The sequence below is a fragment of the Triticum aestivum genome, chromosome 2B (assembly GCF_018294505.1).
Source record: "Triticum aestivum cultivar Chinese Spring chromosome 2B, IWGSC CS RefSeq v2.1, whole genome shotgun sequence".
NCBI classification, from domain to species: Eukaryota; Viridiplantae; Streptophyta; class Magnoliopsida; order Poales; family Poaceae; genus Triticum; species Triticum aestivum.
The window spans coordinates 343,563,056-343,587,449 of record NC_057798.1 but is presented as its reverse complement, the minus strand read 5'-3'; the positions used below and the strand labels follow the sequence as shown (position 1 = coordinate 343,587,449).

General features: G+C 42.6%; 2 protein-coding genes across 3 annotated transcripts; both read right to left on the bottom strand.

The window, feature by feature from the left end:
* Positions 1 to 5,569: 5,569 nt before the first annotated feature.
* On the bottom strand, positions 5,570 to 15,167 carry LOC123044892 (uncharacterized). Its single transcript, XM_044467772.1, has 7 exons — positions 15,025 to 15,167; positions 14,451 to 14,687; positions 14,134 to 14,226; positions 14,008 to 14,050; positions 13,011 to 13,098; positions 12,804 to 12,925; positions 5,570 to 7,691 (listed from the first exon to the last, which is right to left on the bottom strand). The coding sequence occupies exons 2-6, from the start codon at positions 14,557 to 14,559 to the stop codon at positions 12,830 to 12,832; spliced, it is 429 nt and encodes a 142-aa protein (XP_044323707.1). The 5' UTR covers positions 14,560 to 14,687; positions 15,025 to 15,167; the 3' UTR covers positions 5,570 to 7,691; positions 12,804 to 12,829.
* LOC123044891 (atherin) lies at positions 14,850 to 16,026 on the bottom strand. 2 transcript variants are annotated; one of them, XM_044467769.1, is made up of 2 exons: positions 15,422 to 16,026; positions 14,850 to 15,332 (listed from the first exon to the last, which is right to left on the bottom strand). In XM_044467769.1, the coding sequence occupies exons 1-2, from the start codon at positions 15,923 to 15,925 to the stop codon at positions 15,096 to 15,098; spliced, it is 741 nt and encodes a 246-aa protein (XP_044323704.1). In that variant the 5' UTR covers positions 15,926 to 16,026; the 3' UTR covers positions 14,850 to 15,095. The 2 variants fall into 2 exon arrangements, with proteins under 2 accessions (XP_044323704.1, XP_044323705.1); XM_044467770.1 differs by having other exon boundaries at positions 14,850 to 15,322; positions 15,422 to 15,983.
* Between the last annotated feature and the right edge of the window lie 8,368 nt (positions 16,027 to 24,394).

Here is a 24,394-nt window from a genome sequence, read left to right as displayed (position 1 = left end):
CTATGCTTTTGTGTGCAACGATGCATTATGTTCATTCGAGGACGTGCCTTCCTCTTTGCCTCCTGCTGTCACTAACATTTTGCAGGAGTTCGCTGACGTCTTTCCACAAGACGTGCCACCAGGATTACCGCATATTCGAGGGATTGAGCATCAAATTGACTTAATTCCCGGTGCTTCATTGCCAAACCGTGTGCCATATTGTACCAATCGAGAGGAGACGAAGGAGATTATGCGTCAAGTACAGGAGCTTCTCGACAAAGGTTATATACGCGAATCCCTTAGTCCTTGTGTTGTTCCTATTATTCTAGTGCCGAAAAAGGATGGTACATCGCGTATGTGTGTTGATTGTAGAGGCATTAATAATATTACTATTCGTTATCGTCATCCTATTCCTAGGCTAGATGATATGCTTGATGAATTGAGTGGCTCTACAATATTCTCCGAAGTTGATTTGCATAATGGATACCATCAAATTCGTATGAAATTGGGGGATGAATGGAAAACAACATTTAAAACTAAGTTTAGATTAAATGAGTGGTTAGTCATGTGTAGCGACCCGACCTCAGACGGTCAAGCCTCTGTGTATCCGTGCCATCCCTAGATCAGTATGCTGGCACACACAGTACATCAATATATATATCAAAGTGCAATCACATGTATAAATAACGTAGAACTTATATATACCTCATAAGTCTCAGCGGAAACAAGTAATCGGGTGTGGAGTCCCATCAACGCCATCGACAGGTCGAGTGTAGACCGTAACCCTGTACCATACTCTTACTCGTCGGAAGAAAAATATATGCAACATGATACGTTGCAGCCGTGTAGGTCAGTCCATTAAATGTACCGGCAAGATCACAACATGAGAAAACAGATGATAAAACTATACTATATGCAATATGGCTTTATGGCTCTGGGTCTGAGTTTTGTTTGCGTAAAAGCTGGTTTTATTTTCCCTACATCAAAGGATAAAACCGGAGTCTGTACTAAAGAGTTTTCTATCATGACATGGTTCCGCCAACCGATGTCTCATAGCCCAACTCCTCATAAGTTGCCCACAATTAAGTTATCAGTCCATTATTGAGAGTTCCAAGATAGATCCAGGTCCAGATGCACAAATTGTCCGTAACCGGGGACACGGCTAATCGATTAGGTTTAATTCTCTGCAGAGGTTTGTACACTTTACCCGCAAGATTTGATCCCTCTCTTTACGTTCTTGCACTTCAGGTGTTTGAGAACAAGACAACCAAAACATGGTCTTCCGAAGAGTTCCCCTGACCATTGTCCGGTGCTCATCCAATCCTACCGTAGTTCTACATCTGCTAGCACCATCCTAGCAAGAGTCACAACTAAGGTCAACCAAGCCAGAGCCCATAATGACTTGCGGTTGCACAGGTAAGCTTTCGGGCATGAAGTATTCTTCCGTCTCTTTGAGTCTGGGTGAAGCTTTCCGCAAGATGTCATGGCGCTTCTCCATGCATCCCAGCCATCCACTGGTTGCTCCAGGGTACCCATCAACCGTGCTTCACCCAGTAGTGTGTATTGAATTCTTGTCTCGAGTCTTGAAGTCTTGAGGCCTTGAAGGTGCAGTCCTTGCAGATGCCATCATGGAGTTGTCGTCATTGACATAGAGTCCTCCTTCACACCACTCTCATGCACTCATACCAAACCCCGTCTACTATAGCGTAGCATTAAAATAAATAACTCCCGGGCTTGGTAACAGGGTGATGGGTTCCTACCTCATGCATACTACTCAACTACAAGAATTCAATATCACTACTGGAGGGTTGTTGCAAAGATGCCATTAAATGCAATAAAAACATAGGTATGAAAGTATGGTCAAAGTGAACTTGCCTGGTAATACTTGATGAAGATTATAACGCTCTCAGAATAATGAGTTGGTAGAACTATTCGTCACTCCGTTGAAAATCTATTTAGTCAAGCATAGCATTTATATAAGCAAACACACTAGGAAGCAATTCTAACACTCATAATTAAACCAACAAATGAAATGCAAAAGAACAAGGGACACCAAATAAAACAAAGGAAAACTACACAACAAAACTACTAAAGAAAACTCTAAGACATAACACAAAATAGTTTTGTCCTAAGTAAAAACTTAACAACAATTAAAACACTGAATTAATAAATTAATAGAAAATAAAAAAGTAAAACAACTAAGTTAACGTAAAGTATTTTTCATTAAATTTTATTTGCAAAAATAGAAACAAATTAGAAGCTTTTATGAAACTCTAACTATGACCTTTACAAGTTTTCATACAAAACTAAATAAAATAAATTTGTAAAATAATAAAATAAAATTTTATTTTGTTGACTTAGCAGAAAGAAAAGTAAAATTGTCAAAAGTGACAAAAAGAAATAATTTAAAAACAATTAAAAATATAAAGAAAAAGCTAAAACGAAACTAGAACTGAAATAGTATTGTTTTGCCTAAAAATCTAATTTAAAATAAACTAAAATAAATAACTATATGCTACTGGATAAACCAAACAATAACAAAACAGTAGCAAAAAGAATCAATCAAAAATATTTTATAAAACTCAAGATACGGCCAAAATAGTGATTTGAACAAATTTCATCAAACTCAAATTTGAACTACTCAAATTTGAAAACTAAGTACACAAGCAGAAACTTCAACAAATTTGTGACACAAGGCAGAAAGAATCACTCAATTTGGATCTAAAACATAAAAGTTATAGAATATCTAAGGTTGAAACTTTTCTGTTTTTTATAGAAACGAAAATAAAAAAAAAACAGAACGGGCAAGTCTACTGGGCTAGGAGCTGAGCGATCTGTAACTAACCGTCGCTCGGCCGGAACTTTACAGAAACGTGCACGTATGTTTAAAACAGAAAACCGGCAAGCCGGTTCGATCTAAACCTAATAAACCGTGTACTAAACCAAACCAATTGATCTAAAGAACCGATCTACTAAAACCGATCTAGCACTTAACACTTTGAATAATAAAAAAATGAAGGAGCTAACACGTATGTGACTTACAGAGAGGAAACGGCGGTGGCAGAGAAGCAGGGCGCCGGCGGGATGGTGGCTCCGGTGACCGGCGGCGGAGACGGCGATGTCCAGTGGATGCAGAACTCCGAGGGGTCCGATTTTCTGCGGATAGTGAGGCAAGGAGACTCGGAGTCGAGCGGGCATCGGCATAAACTTCCGTGCTCTGGATGAACTCCGGCGGTGTTGCGAGCTTGAGGCGGTGGCTCCGGTCAAACCTGAGGGGCGCAATGGTGAGGGGAACCCAAGAACAGAGGGAGGGGTCTCGAGGAGGCTCACCGACGATGGAAACGACGGTGAACGGCGGCAACCGAAGCGAGATCGGTTTGACGACTGCAGGCGCTACGGTGGGTTTTAGCGAGGGCTTTTGAAGGGGATCGAGAGAGGAGGGGCAGGGGTACTTATAGGACAACTTGCTTGGGGAAGGGGAAGACTCGGGATAGGGTTTCCAAGAGGATCGGACACGGCGGCAGCATGTACGTGTACGTGTATGTTCTCTCGTCTTGTACGTACTAGTACAATGCCCGTGCGTTGCCACAGGCCTTTTAATTTTTGTTCTGATTGTACATATACATGTATTATTATATATAACTCAATGATTTTTGGTCCCTTCCAACAACATCGCGTCAACATTCTTGTCGAACGGATTCCTTTTGAACATCAACATAATACATCTTTATCTCTTTCATACCCTGCAAAAAATAGACATATATAAAAATAAGAAGGGGAGACACCTTTTGTATTATCATGTGCAACAATATATAAAAAAGAATAATTATTTGTATGCATCTCTTTCAATTGGGTAACACTCAAGTTTTCAGTCCATCTATCATAAAGCTTTGTCAATGGACATTTTTCAAACCATCATTGGAAACCATCAGTTGTTATCTCTATTCTCCAAAAGTGAGTATATAAACACATACTAAAATAAAATAAAACTAAGATAAGCCCATATATAATACTTCCTCCATTCCAATGTAAGTCTTTTTAGATATTTGAATATTAACTACTACATACGGATGAATAAAGAAGTATTTTAAAGCGTAGATTCACTCATTTTTGCTCCGTATGTAGTCTATATTAAAATCTCTTACAAGACTTATATTTATGAACAGAGAGAGTATATATTCATTGGTAAGATGCTTTCTTCGAGCATGTGACCGTTTTTACTCAAAGTGAGGCATCATGCTTGTAGACTCACCTATAAATCACTTGTGGGTAATTATTCTCCAGAAATGACTTCCTAGGGTATGTGATATTTTTCACTATATAAAAAAGTATGTGACATTTCTCTAACGGCAAGCAATCAATTTTCCCTCACAAAAAGCAACAACCACTCCTTTTCTTCTCATCTTAAAAAAGTAGGATGACTGTCATTGGCACAACGCTCACACTCATACCTCATTACCCCATCAGGCTCTCCTCGCCACATCATCATCGCTGTCATGTCTCCCCTCCACGGTATCTCACTGCGCCTGCCCCCTTGCACCACATCATTCAGATCGCAACTTCCTCTCACTACTCTCTCCTTCCCTGCATGGCGTCGTTCGCCCCTCCTCTCCTCCACACTGAATCAGACGATTCCCAGTTCTAAGAAACGCACAATGTCGTAGCTGAGGGCGACCACCACAATTTGGTTTTGCTGCCATGATATATGAAATGATTTATATATTATGCGATATTTTGTCTCTTTTTTTGAAATAATTATAGTCGAGGTATGTGCCTGTGAGTTACCACAGGGCCAAATTTTATTGGGACAAATATGAAAGAAAATCAGATAACCAAAAGAAGACTATGTTTTGGTTATGAAGCATACACAGGGTCATCCACGAGGTGCCCTGCACCACCTTGCTCTCAATGGAAATTGTTGATCGGCTCGAACCAGGCAACCGCTGGTCAGCAGATTGTGGAGCTAGTGTGGGTTAACTCCCTCGCTGTGATAAAAAGGTACGGACTACTCCCGTGCACACTTCCTTATTCACATTCTCCTTTTACACACTCCGCTGCATCAAGCGCCGGCGGCAAATAGTGGCAATGGTGGAAGTGGAGCAAGTGCGGAACTCTTGCCTTAGCTAACACACAATGAGATTGTCGTGATCGGATTCGATCGGCCTTGATGCCTAGGATTAGCAGGCTGTTATGGACTTCCTCACTGAGGACCATCTTATGCACACCAACCTAATCAATGTTGCCTGTGTTGATGTTGTTCTGTAATCTACCATATAACCATTTGATATACCGGGTTCAATGTGACAAAGAATACTAACATTAGTCCAAGCTCAAACTCTTTAAGCAACACAAGACCCAGTTCATCCACAGATTTTGGATAGCTATACAAAATATTTAAGTTCACATTAAAATTATGAGGTGTACCTCATGTGAGTGGATCCTCTAAACAGCTACTTCCATCCCTTTGGAAAATGACCAATCTTGTACAGAAGAAGTGGAGGAGGTTCAAACTATCGCATCTTCTCACTACCTATTGATTTAAGTTGCAGAATAGCAGAACACACATACTCAACATAGATGGACCCATAAATGAGTGCAAAAATGGTATAAATGTGCACAGATTCATTTGTTAGTTGCTTAATCTGACAAGAAAGTGGAGAAGACAGTAAGCAGAAAAAAACTAAAATCTATGGTAACTAAAAGGAGACCTATCTTTGTGCCCTGCATTATGAGAAAAACCATATCAGAAAACAAACATGCATGAACTTTCCGGAGTATCCGATGTTGCAGAAAAGAATGCAAATGGAAGTGAGCCCAGCTGAGTTCCTAGCCACCCAGTCGAGCCTTTGGATGCCTGCATCGGTTGAGTGTAAGCTGCTCACTCACCTGGAGGGGATCAATCGGAATGGCAGCTACCTGGAACGGAGCATGGAAAATTTGAAACACCATGGGCCAACACGGTCGATGCCATGGTCGCCGGCGCCTCACTCCCACAGCTATGGTCGCGGTAACGGTCGCCAGCGACAGCATCGACGTCTCCCCCTTGTTGCAATCCTAATCAGCCTCTCCCAGCACTCGTCTCAGGTAAAACGCTTCGTTAGTGCATTAAATTAAAGCTACCTAAGTCAGAGAACATTGACTCTACAAACCATTTTGTTTGAATATTATAAAATACAAAAATTATTTGAATTATAAAAATCAAGGCAAAAAAACCTATTTGGAGGAAGGCTTGGATTTATTTCATAACTGAGATACTATAAAACTAAACAAAAACATAAAACTACTACTTCTAATTCAAATATTGTACTAAACAATATTGTGACAGTTGTGTACATTTATTTTTAGAGCACACATTTAAATAGATGAGACATACATTTGCAAGTGTTTCTTACTGCTATCAACAACATTGAACCATCCTTCAATCCTAATAATGATAGTCTCATTCATTGCTGGCTTTGTAACCTTGAAGCAAACAAACGAATTTCAATATTAATTATGCAACTAATAGCAAGCAAGACTTACCAATCAATTGTTGCTCTCCAACTATTTCTCCTAAGAAACGAGTCCTCACTGAAGGTCAAGTATTAAGATATGTACAGCTGATAAATGCTTCTAATACATTCTTATATTCGGATAAGAAGCAATATTTTGAAACACTATATGAATGGAGACATTATTTAATATTATTAGAAGGAAATGATGACCGAGGTTTAGTTGAGGGAGCAGTCAGAAAGAATTCTGGAGTGTAGAAAAGAGCACTTCTAATACATCGTGAGTTGGTGTTGTTTTCTAATACATTCTTAAATTCGGGTAAGAAGCAATATTTTGAAACACTATATGAGTGGTGACATTAATTAATATTATTAGAAGGAAATGATGACCGAGGTTGAGTTTGGGGAGCAGTCAGAAAGAATTCTGGAGTGTAGAAAAGAGCACTTTTACTGGATTTCTTTGAAATAAAATAATTTCGACCATAGATGGAGACATCCTACAACAAAGGGAACCTCTATATAAAAACCTGGATAACCGAAGTACTCAAAAAGTTATGGTAATTTTTGCATGACAATGGTTTTAAAGTCTGACTACATATTGGTTGCATGGCAGCATGGACTACTGATTCTTATAACACACACCTAATATATATTTTCCTTTTTTCGGTCAATATTTTCAGTGAGATGTATCACACTAACATACAAATCAACACTCGTGGGTCATGCTGAATTAGCTTTCAGATACATACAAAATGTAAGTTATAAAGACAATGGACAAATCGGAATCTATGGCGGTGCATAGAGAAATCTGGGAGATGAGTTTCAGTTTTGTCAAGTTTGTTACTTTGTTTGGTGTTAACAGAGTCGGTGGATATGCCAGAAGCAGAAAAACAAATAGATACAGCAGGCAGAATTCCTTCCAACTTGACAATGGTGTGTCATTTTTTTTGCAGTAGATTAACTCCTGAACATTGGCATCGTTGTAATCTAGAAATAATTGAAGAGAATAATAAGCAAAGTATTCTGCCATCTCGCATGAATAGTAAGCAAAGTAGATTAACTCCAGAACATGTTTTCCGTACAGTTTGGAAAATGCTTACTAATTGATATTGTAGAAGGGAAATCAATATTCTCAAATTGAAGATATGTGGCAAGCACCCCCTACAATCTTTCCATCACCCCATTGGCAGCCAAGCTCCCCTTTTGCTTGGTTCCTCACTGCTGCATGTACCGATTAGTGGGGTCAGATTTTTTTGTCTCTCTACTTTGGAAAAGAAGAGGTAAGGACCTACAGTACTGAAAATCCTCATATTTAAACATATTAACAATCCCTCGTTTTTCTTTCAAGAAAACAATCCTTTGTTTTATTATAATTATAGACTATCTTAAAATCTATATCTGCTTTGTCATTTGTAAAAGCATAAACAATTGTGTAGAATAAGAGGTCGTATTTAAACGTTTTGGATGTTCCATTGACATCGCATAATTACATACTGCATGTAATAGCTAGTGATCGATGGATGCAAGTTAGTATAACTTTAATGTCAAATGTATAGGAAAATATCCAAAGTCTTGTCCTGGTGTTGCTGCAAGGATTAGATGCTGGCATGTTGTGACTGGAACCAGCATAAATCTCTACTATTAAAGGAGAATCGAACGTCGTGATGGTTCAACCAGTTTCCTCCCCCTTCGTCTCACCCCTCGCTCCCGCACGATTGAAAATTTCACGCACAAAAAACCAAAAAAAAAGCGAGTACAAATCGGAAACCACCATCCACGCACGCAGTCAACCTCCACCCACGAGTCCACGACTCCCCGCACGTCCTACGACCCGCCGCCGTCTTGACTACCCGTCGTCACCCGCGGCTTTCTTGCTGGACAAAGTATGGTTGGCCGCCATCGCCGTCTTCCTGGTTGACGGCGAGCTCCCTTGTCCTCGCCGTCCGCGCCCATCCCTGCCTGGCTGCCTCCCTATTCTCCATGGGAGGTCGACTTCTTCCCCTTCTCTCTTGCCGGTCGGCGTCCTGGTGCGGCGGTGCCCCAGCGGCGCACGGGCTCAATGCCTCACTCACGCTGCCGCCCCGGTGCGGCACAGCCTCTCCGGGCACCATATTTCTGGCGCTACCAGCAGCCCAAGGCTTCCACGGCGAGCTGTAGGCGGAGAAGTGCACGCCCCCATTCCACTCAAGTGAACGCCGCATCGCATCGCCGATTGAGGGATCGACCTAGAAGATGTGGCAATTTCCTGGACGACGCCGCCGCCAACGACGAGGACGCCGACGCTACTGCTTTCAGTACACCAGGCTCCAGGGTCCTCCCATCACCGATGGCTGCCCTCGGTGCTGTACTGCGCCTCCCTGACCTCTGCTTCTTCGTAGGACGGGAGATGAGCAGGGTGTTCTCAAGCGGCAGCTCCAGGTCTTCGGCGGCGCCATGATCAACAAGGTGGTTTTCATACTTAGCTGTTTGTATGATGCTGTATTCATGCCATCTGCACCAATATTTCCTTCCTATAGCACTGAGCACCATATGTTCCTTATGTATGAGAAGTTGCAACGGGCATCGGAAGTGTATAGGAAATTAGGAATACATGATCGTCAATGACATATTATTCTTCAATAGCACATGTTTCTGTAGAGAGGGTCTGTACAGCCTTCTTCAATCTGGATCAAAGTATTGAGGTAACTTTATTGTCATTCAGGTTCACCGGGCTAGCTAGGTTGAACAGCTCACAGACCGATGTGCTGATTTTAGTCGTAAAGCCAGGAACTGAAGATGGATTGGTCGCCAGTCTGAATTTTATCTATCTTGCTTCATATGTTTTTGGCTCCATGACCTGTATGGTTCCACCAAGGTAACTGACCATTCTGCTAGCTGCTGCGATCTGACCGTCAGTTCAGTTGTTGCCACTAACCACTACCCACCATGTTGATTGCCTGCAGATAGATGTCAAGGTGAGGGTCATTTCCGGCGTGGTGACCACCGAGTCGTGGCGAACACATGCAACGTTGGTCATACACAACAGCTCAATTTCTTCAGAATTGGCATATGTAGTCATATACTCTATACTCATGTGCTGCTATTTCTAGAGGTAGCCCCCTAATCAAATAAGTAAATATTTGGTGTCTAATTCATCATAAAATATTTGTGCTTGGCGGAATAAATTTCACACATGACTCGATTTTGTTAGTCGAATGGTTTATATGAGCAGGAGATAATCTTCTTAAACTGGACACTTAGAATAGTTCGTTACTTGTTTGCTTAGTTGTGTTATCTATCCCATCTCTTGTGCATGGAACATAACCTCAAAATCTGCACATAATATTCCAAGGTCTCCATCACGATATGTCAAGTAAATCTCAAAAAGTGAGTTGATTAATTTCCATGTGATGTGTAAGTTATTAGTGGCCATTTTTTTTAACCATCCAGTTTGAGTTCACTTCTGGCAGGTAGACTTGTAGAATATGACACTTTCAAGATTTTTTCGATTATGTGATGTAGCAACGTCAGATGTGGTAGAAAATGCATTCATGGTTCGTGTGAAAAAGGGCAAAAGCTTTGCCTCTGCTTATACTAACCATTAGTTTAGGATAGTATACACAGATCTATGTTGCATTAGATTTTTAAAACTCTTTACGGCAGCTGGTTTGTGCATAATTTACAGAGATAGTTTTCCTGATTGACTTACATGCTGTTTGTTCTAAAAAAATAAAAAATGTATGCATGTGAATGGTGGGTATGCCTGAATGTTTTCCCGCTAAAGAAAAAAGATACAACTGAAACTTATGGAACCTTTATCCAACTCCTAGGTTTTTGCCAGCGGCTGGAAATATACAAATCACAAGCAACCATATTGTACGTCTTGATTAGGCCATCAAGAGAGCAAATTTCCGCAAATTCCAGTTCTCAAAAAAGTTGCTCACTTTCAGAAGTATTAGCTATTGGATAATGTTATGTGTCTCTGCGGAAGTCTTTATTTATTTTGGTCTGTGCATATGTGACAGGTCTAAACTCGAGGGGGGTGATTGATATTGTCATGCGTGTGAAGGTGTGCTTCACAAATGCTCTTCTGCTTGGGAACATAGAACTGCAGGATTTGCTTCCAATGGTTATGCCTTAGATCATGAAAACGAAAGTGACACCCAGGTAATGGAAGTCTTTTTTTCTTCTAAATTTGATAAATTATCAGTTATGTATGTGCTATTGCAGTGTGCCTTGAACATTGTGTTGTACAAAAGATTGGGATGATTTTCAGAAGATGCAATGATATATATGTGTCTAGGATTAGAATTAGATAGTGGATTGGTAGACACGATTATCCTTGATATTTTAATCATCATCCTAAGTTAAGGAAACAAATGCATGTATCCTCTCTTTTTGCTATGTCCATGTTTTATTGAAGATTGATAGAAATAAACAATATTCTTGATCATGATGTATGAAAAAAGCTCCTCACGTCTCATGTGAATGTGATTGACTTGTCTATTAAGATGAATAGCAAGATAATAAGGTCATGCATGCACGCTGCCGAAAACACTCCCTGGCGTCTATGTGTGGCTACAACAAAAACAATATTTGTGTTCTCTATTTTTTTGGTGAAGTAGAGCAGGGCCAGGCAACGACGAGAAAGAGAGGGAGAGGGAGAGGGAGGTGAAGATTTCCAATGTGGGGTGGAGCCAAGTAGAAAGCAAAACCATGTATAGACGGGAAAAAAGCATGCCTTATTATGTGTGGTATATTTGAGTTGAAGTTGAATTGGGTATCATTTCTTTTGCATAAGAGTGTGAAGCAAACTAGGAAAATGAGGGCCTATTCGGATTGGTTTCTATCCTTCACATTTCAAGAGACAAAAATATATTACTTAAGACTTGATGAAAAGAAACATCACAATAGCTAAACATCAGTCGCCTGAATGGTCAGTGGATTTTTGCTAGAAGGAAGGAGGCACCGGAGGGAAGGAAGAAACAGCCGTAGCGGGGGGCTAGCCGGAGAAGCTTCCCCATGATCTATCTTAGGGTGGGGGTGGGGGCTGTGGTGCAAGTTCGCCGGAGAAAAAACCGGTGAGGCCCGGGGCTAAGGGATGGTTGGGGAAGGCGGCAAGACCGGCGGTGTGGGAGGTTGAGGGGAGGACGATGTGGCGAGGCGGCCATGAGAGCGCCGCAAGCCATGGGCGGCGGCAGCAGGCGGCCTGGCTGGTGGTAGTAGGCGGCGGGAGGAAGAAGAAGAAGACGGACGCTGCAGCGATGTGATCTGTAAAACGTTTGGAGGAAGAAGACATAATTTGGGCCGTTCGTTTTTTATCTAACGCTTGTAACTGATCGAGGCCAAATTGACTAGCCCAAATCAAAATTCCTGTCGATTGACTCTTAGCCATTCCCAAATGATGTCTTTTCCTATAGTATTTGAGATACATGACATCTTATTTCCTATAATTTTACTATATTTCTAAAATAATCATATCCTATATGAGTCAAAGGGGCTTTATTTTTCCGTGGCAACGCACGGGCAGCAAACTAGTTATACAAAATGTACAATTTTAAAATTTATGAACTAATCGAGCTTGTGTTTCTCTTCGTGTTGCAGGTAAAAAACAACATATAGATCAAATAAGTTAGATGAACTAGCAAATGTTATATTACTGAGCTCTATAGGTGCAACAATCAGTAACAGACCATCTCCATGAGCTTTGACTCCATGATCACTACTTAATATAGGAAAAAGGAAAGCCCAATATTGCTCAATTGGTACTGAAATTTTGAAGGAAATCAAGTGGCACTACAATATCAGGACATATGTGTAGAATGAAATGTCCATTGGTTGCAGTAGAAGACAATTCACTTCATCTCCTTTCAGAATAACACATTTACTTTTGGAGCATGTACAACAGAAATAGAATGTACAACAGAAATAGAACATAAAGCTAAACAAGAATATACATATCCATGTGCGCCACTTTCAGAATATATGACATAGTACCTCTGAGATATCTAACTTTTGTTTCCATGCATTCAAGAAGCGCTTTATTACTTTCAGGGATCCTATTCCAAATTTAATTTGTTTGATTCAAACCTATGTAGTAGCATGGTAATTTTCTGTGACATCCAAAAAAATATGTTTACATACCAAATAGGCAACACCAGTAATTCTTGGTCCAAATCAAGCATGGACAGGTTCGCATCTGCTAAATAACACTATATTGTTTCTCCTGTTCCACAATCTAATGACCACATTTAAGCATGGACAGATTTGTGTATATGATAAAAGAACAACATGCTCCAAGTAATAAACCACGGGCTGGGAGGAGGCGATGCAGATGAGGGTGGATTAGCATACTTATCAGTTGTCAGCAGTTGTGCTTGTCAGCCTAGTGGAGGAGGTAGAGGTAGGTGACGGAGCTTCTTCACCTCGGGTGATTGCACCGCCATGTTCTTACATAACATAATATTCTTGCAAATCTGCAATTCATAACAGAAAGGTAAAATTACCAAGTTCAGTACCCTGTTCAGAACATAAAAACAAATCTGCTTAACTGGGATGTACCTTATGCAGATATATATAGAAGTTCAGTACCCTGTTCCTCCTTTCCAAATCTACCAGACTGCTTAATTTACAAACAAATAAACTTGTGCTGCTTGCCATGGAAGAGATGGATGCCGGGAAAACAAAACCTTAGAAAACATGATGCTTGTATAACCCCAGAAATGTCAAGGATTTGACATGAGTGTCACAGGCGGCCAAGCAAATCTGCTACTTATCAACACATGCACGCACGCACAGTACATATTATCTACCAAAGTAACAACACATCAGAGACAGATGCCTCATGTTGTACCCACGATTCAATGGAATGGATGTTCATTTTGAACCCTGGTTTTGCAGCCACAGTTTTTGATAAAAATATGACCATGTGTTGCTACGGCCGTTGTACGAACCATGAATTACAAGCCCATGTGTTGCAACACTTACAAAATAAATAAGAGTTTGTATTCGTTAGTTTATCTGTCGTTGTGCACTACTCAGTTATAGCTTGCAGTCCATCTGCTTCTGTCTCATCTTAGATTCTTTTCGGTGTGAAATTATTGGCCAATGCTACTATCAACATGCAACGCTAATCTTTTTTTAAAAGGAAAATGACACTATTTCTATATGTATGTTAACTGGCCTATAAAGTTTCACCAGATACAAACTGCAAAATGAAAAATATAAATTATCAATCAAGCTGATTATTCCTGACAAATATATGCAACTTCCGTAGATTATAGAGGAATTGATCAAATTTTATTATTGGATTTGGATCAAAACAAGCTTAACAAAGCCTCTATCATCAACCGATGTCTGCTCATTAAAATCTTTAGGAGAACTCACCACAAAATGAGGTTATTCTGTTTCACCCTTGTCTCACTCTGAATCAAGATATTTAATGGTTAATCTTCATTCTTGTACCATGTAGACATACAAGCATCTAGTATGTATTGAAAGATGGTGATGCTTTCTTCACCAAAGAAACCAATCACGGGTAGGAGAGAGAGGTAAAAACCTGTCACACAGTCTACTCCAGCACAGTGGCTGCTCAGTCCTTCCTGTCAAGACCCTCTAGAAGGATTGATGGAGCGATCAAACTGTCAATAGAAAACAAAAACAATGGTAGTCGTCTAGTACGTACCTGTAGAAGCCGCAAACGCCGAGGTGAGCAAGCGAGCCCACGGAGAGAAGCACCAGGACCGCGACGGGGTGTTATTTCCATTGCTCTCCTCCTCTGTCCATTAATAGAACATTGATAGAATGATTACTAAAATCTTCCTGCTATGGAGGTCAAGCTGGATACAAACTCCTTTTCTGTAGCTGGACATGTTTTTTCTAACAAAGCAGAAAAGGGTAACCAAACTGTAATATCAAACAATTACTAAAACTAAAGCATGGCTACACACATACGCAATGAACTAATATAGTTGACAGGTAACGTGCGAGCATGATTCTTACGCTGAGATGGAGCGGATGATTGTGGGAGCTTTGCATGGACGCTTTGCATCAGGGTCTCATCAACTTCGAGACCAGAGGAGGCAGAGGCTAGCAGGAAAGCAAGCGGCATGTGGCTAGAGTAAGGAGCTGCAACACACCAGAGTAGGCAGAGGCGGCTCCAGTAGAGACGTCGCGAGCAGGGGCCGGCAGTCGTGAGAGACAATGGCTGTATAATTCTCCGCCACCACAACTTCTTCCCTGTGGTGCAAAATTCACAACAATGAGATCAATCTTTTTAGGACTGGGCCAAAGCTAGATGCACCACAGATAAGAGAGAGGGAACAACAAATTACAAGGATGGTTTTGGTGCGGATTCGCAGAAGAACCTAATCAAATACCATGACATCATACTGCTCAAAATTCAAAAATTCATTCAATTCATGCACTCCATAGGATGATACTTCAGTACATCGGATAAATCTACCCAAGAATGATTTTACCAACTAAAGCAGCATGTTCCAGAACAAAATCTCAGGCACGACATGTCAAACACAGCAAACTGGCTGTTCAACCCAAATATAAAAATCAAACACACCTCTATCGAATCTCAGGCTAGCGTACTCCTTAGCCTTGCCTAGCAAGCCCGTCGGCCAGTCACCGGAGCCGTCATCGCCGGCAACTGCCTCTCTCACCCTGCGTGCGTCCCTTCTCCTTCTTCTTTCTTCCTCTGTTTCCTCTCTCCCTCAGGCCCTTCTCTCTCCTTCTCTGGATGAGCAGGACGCCGCTGGCACTGGAACAAGCCGCCACACCAGCCGCCAGATCGATCGACACCGTGCCCGGATCTGCCCGTCTTCCTCGCGCCGCCACCGCGCCTCGCGTCGCCCGCCGGCCGCCTGCCCGTTCCTGCGGGTTAGGCATCTATATCGGGTTGGGGGAGGGGAGGGAGCGGGGAGGATGGTGGTGGTCGGTTACGCATACTCATATGGACTTACGGTTCCGGTGAAGTGGAGCTGACGGAAGAGGGGATCACGAGAAGCGGCGGGATGGTCGGCGCTGGAGCTCATGGCGAAGTGGACCTGTGGCGCAGCAGCGGGGGAAGGGGTCGTTGGCGCGCAGGGCAGCGGCCGCGGTGGGACGTGGGGGCGGCGGCCGCGGCTGGATCTGGGCGCGATGGCCACGGCTGGAGCTGAGGCGGCGGCCGCGGCGGGAGGTGGCGGGGGCGGCCACGACGGGCGGTGGCGGTCGTGGTGTGGAGACGGGTTAGCGTTTGAGGGAGGAAGATGGGGGAGGGGATCGGCGGCGGCTGCGCGGGCGAGGGCAACGACGAGGGGATCTGGTGTGGTGTCGCTCGAGGGCACCTGGAGGCTTCGCCCGCTCGCTCGCTCGTTCGCACGTTGCCAGTCCAAGACATGTTTTTTTCGCTTAGAGGGTGGAAGGACGACGAAAATAAAACGGAGATGGGAGGATGACGAAAATAAACCGTGCGGACTATTCATCAACTGCACCGTTAAAAGTAGAGATGTGGGGAAGAAGAGAGAGCGGGCCCATATGCCAGAGGGAGGGAGAGCGAGACGCACGAGAGAGAGGGGTGGCGGCGCCTCCTGGGGCTGCTCCCGAGCGAGCGTGCGTGCGTGTGCTAGCCCTAGCGCTAGCGCTGGGCTGGGCTAGCCAGTGCGCCTGGCCTGGCCTGGCCTGGCGACAGGCTTTAAAAAAAAACAACAAGGAAAAAAATACAAAAAAAACATTTCATATAGGCATATTATATATCAAAAATTTCAGAATAAAATTTCCTAAAACATGAACATATTTTCATGGCCAAATAAAATACACAAAATTTGACAAAAGTCAAACAATGCTGTTGGTGCATTAAAACCCAATAAAAATCATTTTTAAAATACTAAAATATTTCAAATTTATTTTCTCCTAATTTTCCATGGAAGGGAATCATTTTACCCTTATTTAAATATATTTTATTTTTGGAGAAAAATAATTTCAATAAAAACCCAAATAAGTCCAAATTGAAAGGGGGTTTCAAAATAATTCCAAATGACTTTCAATTTGATTCCTTTTAACTTCCAACTCATATTTCATATAATTTGAAGAAGTCATTTTATCTTCCCTCATGAAAATCATTGAGTTGCATAAAGTTTCTGAATTTGAAATATTTCCAAACGAAATTCAAATCTTTTCAAAACCCTTTTCATTTATTTAAATGGAAGAAGTCATATCATCTTCTCTCTAGTGTTTTGTGTTTGAATTGAATTTGAATTCATGGATATCAAAAGGCAAAGTGAAAGTCGGGGAAAGTCATTTCATTCCCTCTCATTCAACTTTCAAAAAAGTTTCAAATTCCACTCAATTCCACTCAATCAATCACACAACAAACAATCAATCAATCAAAACTATTTATTTATTATAACATTCCAAATTTTAGAATTTTGGGATGTTACAAACCTGCCACACTTAAAATGATTCTCGTCCTCGAGATTCGAAGAGGGTAGCAAGAAAAGGTTAGCGTTTGGGGTCTTCTAGCAAATCCGTTGATCGGAAATGGTCTAGTGTGTTACCACACTTAAAAACAGGGTTATGGTTCCAACAGATCTTATGTACTCCATCCTTAGTGTGGACACTATAGGTCTTCTCACATCTTCGGAGTAACTCCTACACTGGGGCTCTTCTGGTAGGGTCAAAACCTTTTCCCCAAACACGTGTCTTTCATCCTGGTGAGGTTCTTCCGAGACTGGGTCTCCTTAGCTGACAGGTCTGTCGCCAATACTACACAATTCTCTAGATCTCATGGTGACTGTATAGGGTCCCATTGTCCTACCATTCTAAGGTTTTTGGCTTGTCGTGTCGACACTCTTCTAAGGTTTTCAAGTGTCTCTGATTTTCCATCAACATATGATAGTTCATGATAGAAGTCTCCGGTATGGGGGCCAATCCATCCCGTACTTGAACCATTACTTCATACACTGACGGTGAATCACACATTCTATCACTTGGGCATCCTCACAAGCATTGCAGAATTTCTCTTGTCCTCGAACAGGGTTCGGGTAAATCCATTGGTTCTGCAAGCTGAGCAAGACATCTATCGTTTCTTCACCACACTCGGGTTTTTGCGTAACCTCCTATGAAACGTCTACTGATGGAATTTCTTCTTCCAGGGAGTCCTTGATTCCATATAAATTCCTGGGCCTGTGGGTCGTGGGCCCAATTCAACACTTGCTCCTATTTAACTCATCCTTTCTAGGATTATTGTTCCATATTCCCACATTATACCTCTTTTAAGTCCAATAGTATTTCATTCCTTCATACCCTTGCGGTGACGATCATACAAAACTCCAACTTATTTGGTCCAGCTCCCTTCTATGGACCGTCATGAATAACACATTTCTTTCTTCATTGATCATGTGGCTTTACGGAGTACTACCACACTAAAAATGAAATGCACTAGTTCATCCATAAATCATATTATTTTCATATCAATTCTTTTATTACATCCTTAACCATTTTTTCCCTAAATCCAAATTCCAAAACGTACTTTATTACAAATATTGCCATGCACATGGTTTGGTCTAGTCAAGCATTACTTCCAACTTTATTCATTTTTCCTCTTCGAGGATTCTTCAGTCCCACTGGAATTGTGCGACATGCTCCTTGAAATCTTCAATCTTTTGTTTCTTCGTAGTGGCCTTGAGCTTCATCTCCATCATATCTACATGCACTTCTCATAGGTATTCCTGAGTATAACGGAGTCTTGCTTCAAGTATTTCTCCGATCTGGCGTATGGCCTCCATGGCTGCTTCACGAACAGCGTCGAAGAAAGTTGCTTGTGGTACACATGAGATGAAAAAGTACTGCCCCATCATCTTTGGTCAAACTCCTTTCATATGGTGGAGGTGTACCTCCACGTACCAAAGTTCCACTCCCTTGTGCATGAAGGGGTAACCTTTGTAGACTGCATCTCCTTCAAGTTGAATATGCTTCATCATGTCCTTCAGGATTATCGATTAATCATGATCACTTGTCAGGGTCATGATCGTTTCTGGGCCCTTGAGGAAAGACTCATAAAGAGTTGTCATCTGCAGGTGTAGGATAAGAGGGGTACTTAGAACAAAGAATATATCTCCTTGGGGAAATTTAATTGTCTCCAGATAAGTTTGGTGTTCAGCTTGTCCATGGGTTCAAGGTTTTCGGGGTCTTGTTGAGATAGAAAGAGATAGCAAATACCCACCCATAACCACAAACAAATCCTAGCTCAAATGAAAAATTATATTGTGCAATGTGGTGCTCAGTTAATGTTTGGTTCATTTGTTGTGGTGTTTAGTTAACTGCTTGGTTCAATTCTGCAATGCATGTGAGGAATAACCGAATTTGGCTGCACTTAATACATGGGAAACATATATAATTGCTATATTTCCTAGTTCTTAATCAGGCTTGATTTGGATAAATGGGTTTGCCATGTGGCTTTAATTAATCTGATGAATCTGCAATGTGCTTATTTTTCATTAACATATTTTACTAATAACATGTGAACCCTCACTTAACCTGATCAGTAACTAGCTTATATGTGTTGCAAGGAAACAATGGGAAGCACTGAGGTTTACAATTGAGGTTTGCACATGCATGGTCCTTTGTCTAATAGCACATTATTGTGCAATATCAGGAACCATTCTAATACTTACGTTTCAAACAATTTGGTCTTGCACATGTAGGTCCTGTTGTCAGAGGTTTTGACCCACTGTTCGGCCCTTTTTGCATATGGGGAAATGAGTTATCTATGAATATCAGTCAAGTCAAGAAACTCAGAAAAATTGTTAGGATAAAGAAATTAGCGACAAAAAACAACAAGATCTTTGTCTGCACAATGAAGAAGACATCAGTTCACTATAGGATGGTACTAACTGTTATACCTTGCCTTTTTTATTGCTTTGCCGCATTTCCAATATAGAGAAGATATTTATGCACATCCTTGTTTTCAGGCCTTTCCAAAGTAGTTCACTAATGATTACCTCTCAAACCACCTGTATGGTCAGGAGGCGAGGAAAGCATTCATACAACACCCACGGTTCAATATTGAAGTGTTCTTGAAGAGGACGAAGGATGGACAGTCAATCATACACATGCACTGGCCTAAAGTTGCAAAGACCTTCAACATCAATGAAGGCTCAATATTCGCCTTCTGCTTCTGCAGTTTTCCAGATGAGATACATCTGTCTATGTACCATCTATGATGCTAATTTTGAAAGGTTATAAATGTTGCATGTGAAACTTGGTGCTGGTGTAGTTGTGTAATGGGGAAGATGAGTGCTAAAACTATATGATGATGTACTCTGATGTATTTCAATTATGAAAATGAAATATATTGTGGGCTTAATATGAAATGTCAATTAGATCAATAAATGGATTATTAATAGGATAATTAGCCTGCTATTTGGGTTTTTCCATTGCAAACAGTTATTGAGAAAACACCGTGGGCGATGACCTCAGGCAACGCACACACTTTCTAGGAATAAACCATGTTGGATTAATGAACAATCACACACGACATCCTCTTGAAAACTATTTGCGTTAGGCAACCTGGCGCAAACGTTTACCACATAAAAACTATGTGTGATGGACATCCTTTTCCACATAGTTTCTTCTACGCACCGTGTGTGATGCATTCAATAATGCAAACGATAAAATTGTTAATACCGTGTGCAATGGAAACTCTATCACAAATGTTTTTACGGGGAAAATTGTGTGTGATGTACCTGCGAACAGAAACAATTTCCTTGGAGCGACTGTGTGGGATGTATATACAAATGGACACATTTACCAGGGACTGACTGTGTGGGATGAACTTACGACCGAAAACGATTTCGCATGTATAATTGAAAAAAATAGCGCTACTGTACATATAACCGTATTTGATCGCTTGTCGGTTGCACACGACCTTAGTTTGCCGAGTGTGTGTTCTAGGAGGGCATATCCCCAACGGTTTCTGGGTCGTGTGGGAAGGACCCCCCTATCGCAGTCACTCACTTGGCGACGGTTCCAAATGCCTTCATGGAAAGGGTTAAAACCGTTTGTATAACATCGACGCGTACCAGTGTGAAGACATAGGTAGTGCAAGTGCCGCAAAGAAATCTATGCAAAATAAGCCTGCACACAAGCCAAGGGAAAATGCTTCAATGCCCTCAGTGGCCCGGCCCAATATTGCAAAGGTTTCAGCTCCAAAGGCTTCTGCACCAAAAGCTTCATTGCCTCCTCCTTCATCAAGTTCCTCAGTGCCAGCAGTCAGAGTTTCGACATCGGTCTCGCTCACATCTTGCCAGAGCACCGACGGCTTTCATATGACCAACATCTCTTCATCAAGTGCCTCAGCCTCCAGACCACCAACTTCTTCAACACCCAAGCTGAAGCAAAAGGCAACTACTGGCCATGGAGTTAGGCCAAGTCCCAAGAGCAAGGTTGTCATGCCTCAAGTTGATGAACACGGGGTCGCTGACGAAGATGAGCTCGCAGAGTTCCTCAGAAGAAAACAAGAGCAGGCTGCCATTGCCAAGAATTCTCCAGTTCCTATGATGTTGGACCCGAAGAATCTGCTCAACTTCATTGACATCTAGTGAACAAATCCAGAGACTCCTCTTGATGAACTCAACCTCCCTCCTGGTCTAGGCCATATGATTTCTTCATTCATACTGAATGAGAAATACAAAATTGCACAAGCTAAACTGGTGCACGAGCAGAAAGTACAAAAGGAGAAGGAGCTGAAAAAGAACATGCTTTCAATATCTCCTCAACAACTCGTGACTCTTCAGTCTGAAATTCTTTAGTTGTTTAAGGAACATGAAAGGCAGGCAAATCATTGTTGTGGCATCAAAGTACGATTCATTATTGCCTCAGCTAAGGTAATTGAAGACCACAACAAGAGAGAAGCCACCAAGTTTGGCTCCGCACCACCATCAAGTTCATAAGCTCCACCACCAACAACACAGGCCAGTGAGACTGTGCCTTTATCTACTGAAGAGACTACCTAGGCAACTGAAAAAGTTGTGCCTAGAGAAACTGAAAGGACAAGGATAATGTTGTTCCTGAAGAAATTTCCAGGGCAACTGCAAGTATCGCGCCTGAAGAACCTGCCAAGGTGACAGCATCAGTCACGCCTGGTGAAACAGCTCCACCCAGTTCCTGTTGTAGGGTCAAACCCTAGGTGGGATCTTTTCACACTTGGAGGGGGGAAGGGAGGAAAAACACTCAAGAACACCAAGAACAAATCTCTCAAACAAACCCAAATATCACATCCACTAGAGTAGCATACATGAGATCCACAAGATTACAAGATCAATACAAGGAGAGTAGCACTAGGTAAGTTCTTCCCACTAGGTGAGGTCTTGATGATCTTCTCCAAGAGGAGGCCTTGACAATCCAACGGATTCTTCCCTAGGTGGGGGCTTGACCTCCAAAGAGGAGGGGATACAAGGAGCCAAGCTCACAATATTTAGTCTAATACTTTGCTAACCCTACAAATGACCTAGGAGGTGTCTTTATATAGTCTAGGGGCGAAACAAGTCAAGAAGAGAGGGTACAAGGCCAAAAAGGCCATAAATGTGCGGCTGGGCGAAGGGGTCCGGGCACCCGGGCAACTTGGGCGGGGCACCCGGACTGCTCAGGGGCCGGCTGGCGTGTGGCCGGGCACCTGGGGGCCCAAGTCCCGGGCACCCGGGGTGGCGCTGGAGGTGGCCAGGCGGGGCGGCCGGGCACCCGGGGCCTCAAGCCCGGGCACCCGGGGCAGAGCCCAGTGGCTAGGGTAGCGGGGGCCGGGCACCCGGCCAGCCAAGGCCGGGGCACCCGGGGGCGCGGCTGTAGGGCGGCAGGAGCCCGGGCACCCAGGGGCTGCAGGTGCCGGGCGCCCGGGGCGTCCTGGGTTTTTTGCCCCTTCTCCGCCTTCATTCTTCTCGTTCTCTCCTTCCTTCTCTTCTTTCCCTTGCTTCGTGGTCACTTGAGTCTCCGTCTTCTCCTTCTCACTATCATCTTCTTGGTACCTAAGCATGCACAATGTTTCTGATGATGGTAGAATCCAATTCTCACATGAACCCAAACGAGACTCGCATAAGAAAGAAGTGACCTCGTTCTCGACGTTGCATGCACGTGCTCTTGTCATTGGCCCACTTGGTGCTTGTGGTGGTGATGGAGTGTCGGTGCGGGTAGTCGAGGGATACTCCGTATCATCTCCCCCCCCCCTTGGGAGAGATTCGTCCACGGATCGTGCTCTTCATCACCATGGTACTTGGCCAAGTCTTTGACGTTGAAGATGTCGCTAATGTTGTACTTGTCGCGTGGGATGTCTACCTTGTAGGCGTTGTCGTTGTAGCATGCAAGCACCTTGAATGGTCTGTCGGCTCGTGGTAGTAGCTTCGACTTGCCTTCCTTGGGGAAGCGGTCTTTGCGGAGATGTATCCATACTTGATCACCCGGTTGGAACACCATTGGAGACTTGTTGTTGTTTAGCTTGGAAGTGAGGCGTTGTACTTGGCGCTCGATCGTGGAACGTGTTTCTTCATGCATCTTCTTGAGGTAGGCGGCTCTTGCACTTGCGTCCATGTTTGCTCGTTCTTGAAGCGGTAGAGGAAGGATGTCCAATGGCGACAAAGGGTTGAAACCGTAGATGACCTCGAAGGGGGACTTGCCGGTGGTAGAGTGTTGTGCGCGGTTGTAGGCGTACTCGGCGATGGGTAGGCACTCCTCCCACTCCTTGATGTTCTTCTTGATCAACACACGTAGAAGAGTTGCAAGCGTCCGGTTGGTGACTTCCGTTTGGCCATTGATTTGAGGATGATACGCCGTGGACAATAGTAGCTTGATCCCGAGCTTGGCGCATAGTGTCTTCCAAAAGTAGCTTAAGAACTTGACGTCTCGATCCGACACAATTGTCTTTGGCACGCCGTGAAACCTCAAGATTTCCCTACAAAAGATATTGGCAACATGTGAAGCGTCGTCTATCTTATTGCATGGGATAAAATGAGCCATTTTAGAGAATCGGTCCACAACAACAAAAATGGAGTCCTTGCCATTTTGAGTCCTAGGTAATCCAAGCACAAAATCCATGCTAATGTCTTCCCAAGGTTGATGTGGAATAGGTAAAGGCATATGTAAACCATGGGATTGAGAGTGTGACTTAGCTTTGCAACATGTAGAGCACCGGTTGGTGAAGCGGGTGACATCGTGAAACATCTTGGGCCAATAATAGTTCTTGGAGAGCATGGCGAAAGTCTTGTCGCGTCCAAAGTGTCCCATGAGTCCGCCTCCATGAGCCTCTTGCAAAAGGAGCAAACGAAGAGAAGACTCGGGAATGCATAGTTTGTTAGCTCTCATAAGATAACCATCCTTGATATAATATCTTTCCCAAGAAGTATGCGTCACACACTTAGCATAAGGAGTGGCAAAAGTCACATCATCCTCATACAAGTCTTTGATATGATCAAATCCAACTACATTCAATTCAAGTTGAGTAAGTAACATGCATTTGTGGGAAAGGGCATCCGCCACCATGTTTTCTTTGCCTTTAATGTACTTTATCACATAGGGAAAAGATTCAATGAATTCACTCCATTTAGCATGCCGTTTATTCAACTTGGTTTGACCTTTGAGGTATTTAAGTGTTTCATGATCGGTGTGTATGACGAACTCATGCGGTCTAAGGTAATGCTCCCACGCATGTAAGAAACGCACCAAAGCAAACAATTCTTTGTCATAGATGGGATAGTTAAGTTGAGCACTGGAAAGTTTTTCACTAAAATATGCAATAGCTCGTTTTTCTTGCATCAAAACTCCACCAATTCCGGTACCACTTGCATCGCAATGAACCTCAAAAGTTATGTCAAAGTTGGGTAAAGCGAGAATTGGAGCATGTGTAAGCAAAGATTTGAGCTCATCAAAAGCGGTTGGTTGCAAAGGTCCCCAAACAAAAAGAGCATTCT

Bases quoted from the DNA above. Each gene is read 5' to 3' on its own strand.
- LOC123044892 (XM_044467772.1), bottom strand. From the start codon at position 14,559: ATGCCGCTTGCTTTCCTGCTAGCCTCTGCCTCCTCTGGTCTCGAAGTT. The intron at 13,099-14,007 runs GTTTTTACCTCT...CATGGCAAGCAG, and splicing joins TGGAGTAGACTGTGTGACAG to CACAAGTTTATTTGTTTGTA. The intron at 12,926-13,010 runs GTACATCCCAGT...TATGAATTGCAG, and splicing joins TCTATATATATCTGCATAAG to ATTTGCAAGAATATTATGTT.
- LOC123044891 (XM_044467769.1), bottom strand. From the start codon at position 15,925: ATGAATAGTCCGCACGGTTTATTTTCGTCATCCTCCCATCTCCGTTTT. The intron at 15,333-15,421 runs GTAAGTCCATAT...CCTAACCCGCAG, and splicing joins AGCTCCACTTCACCGGAACC to GAACGGGCAGGCGGCCGGCG.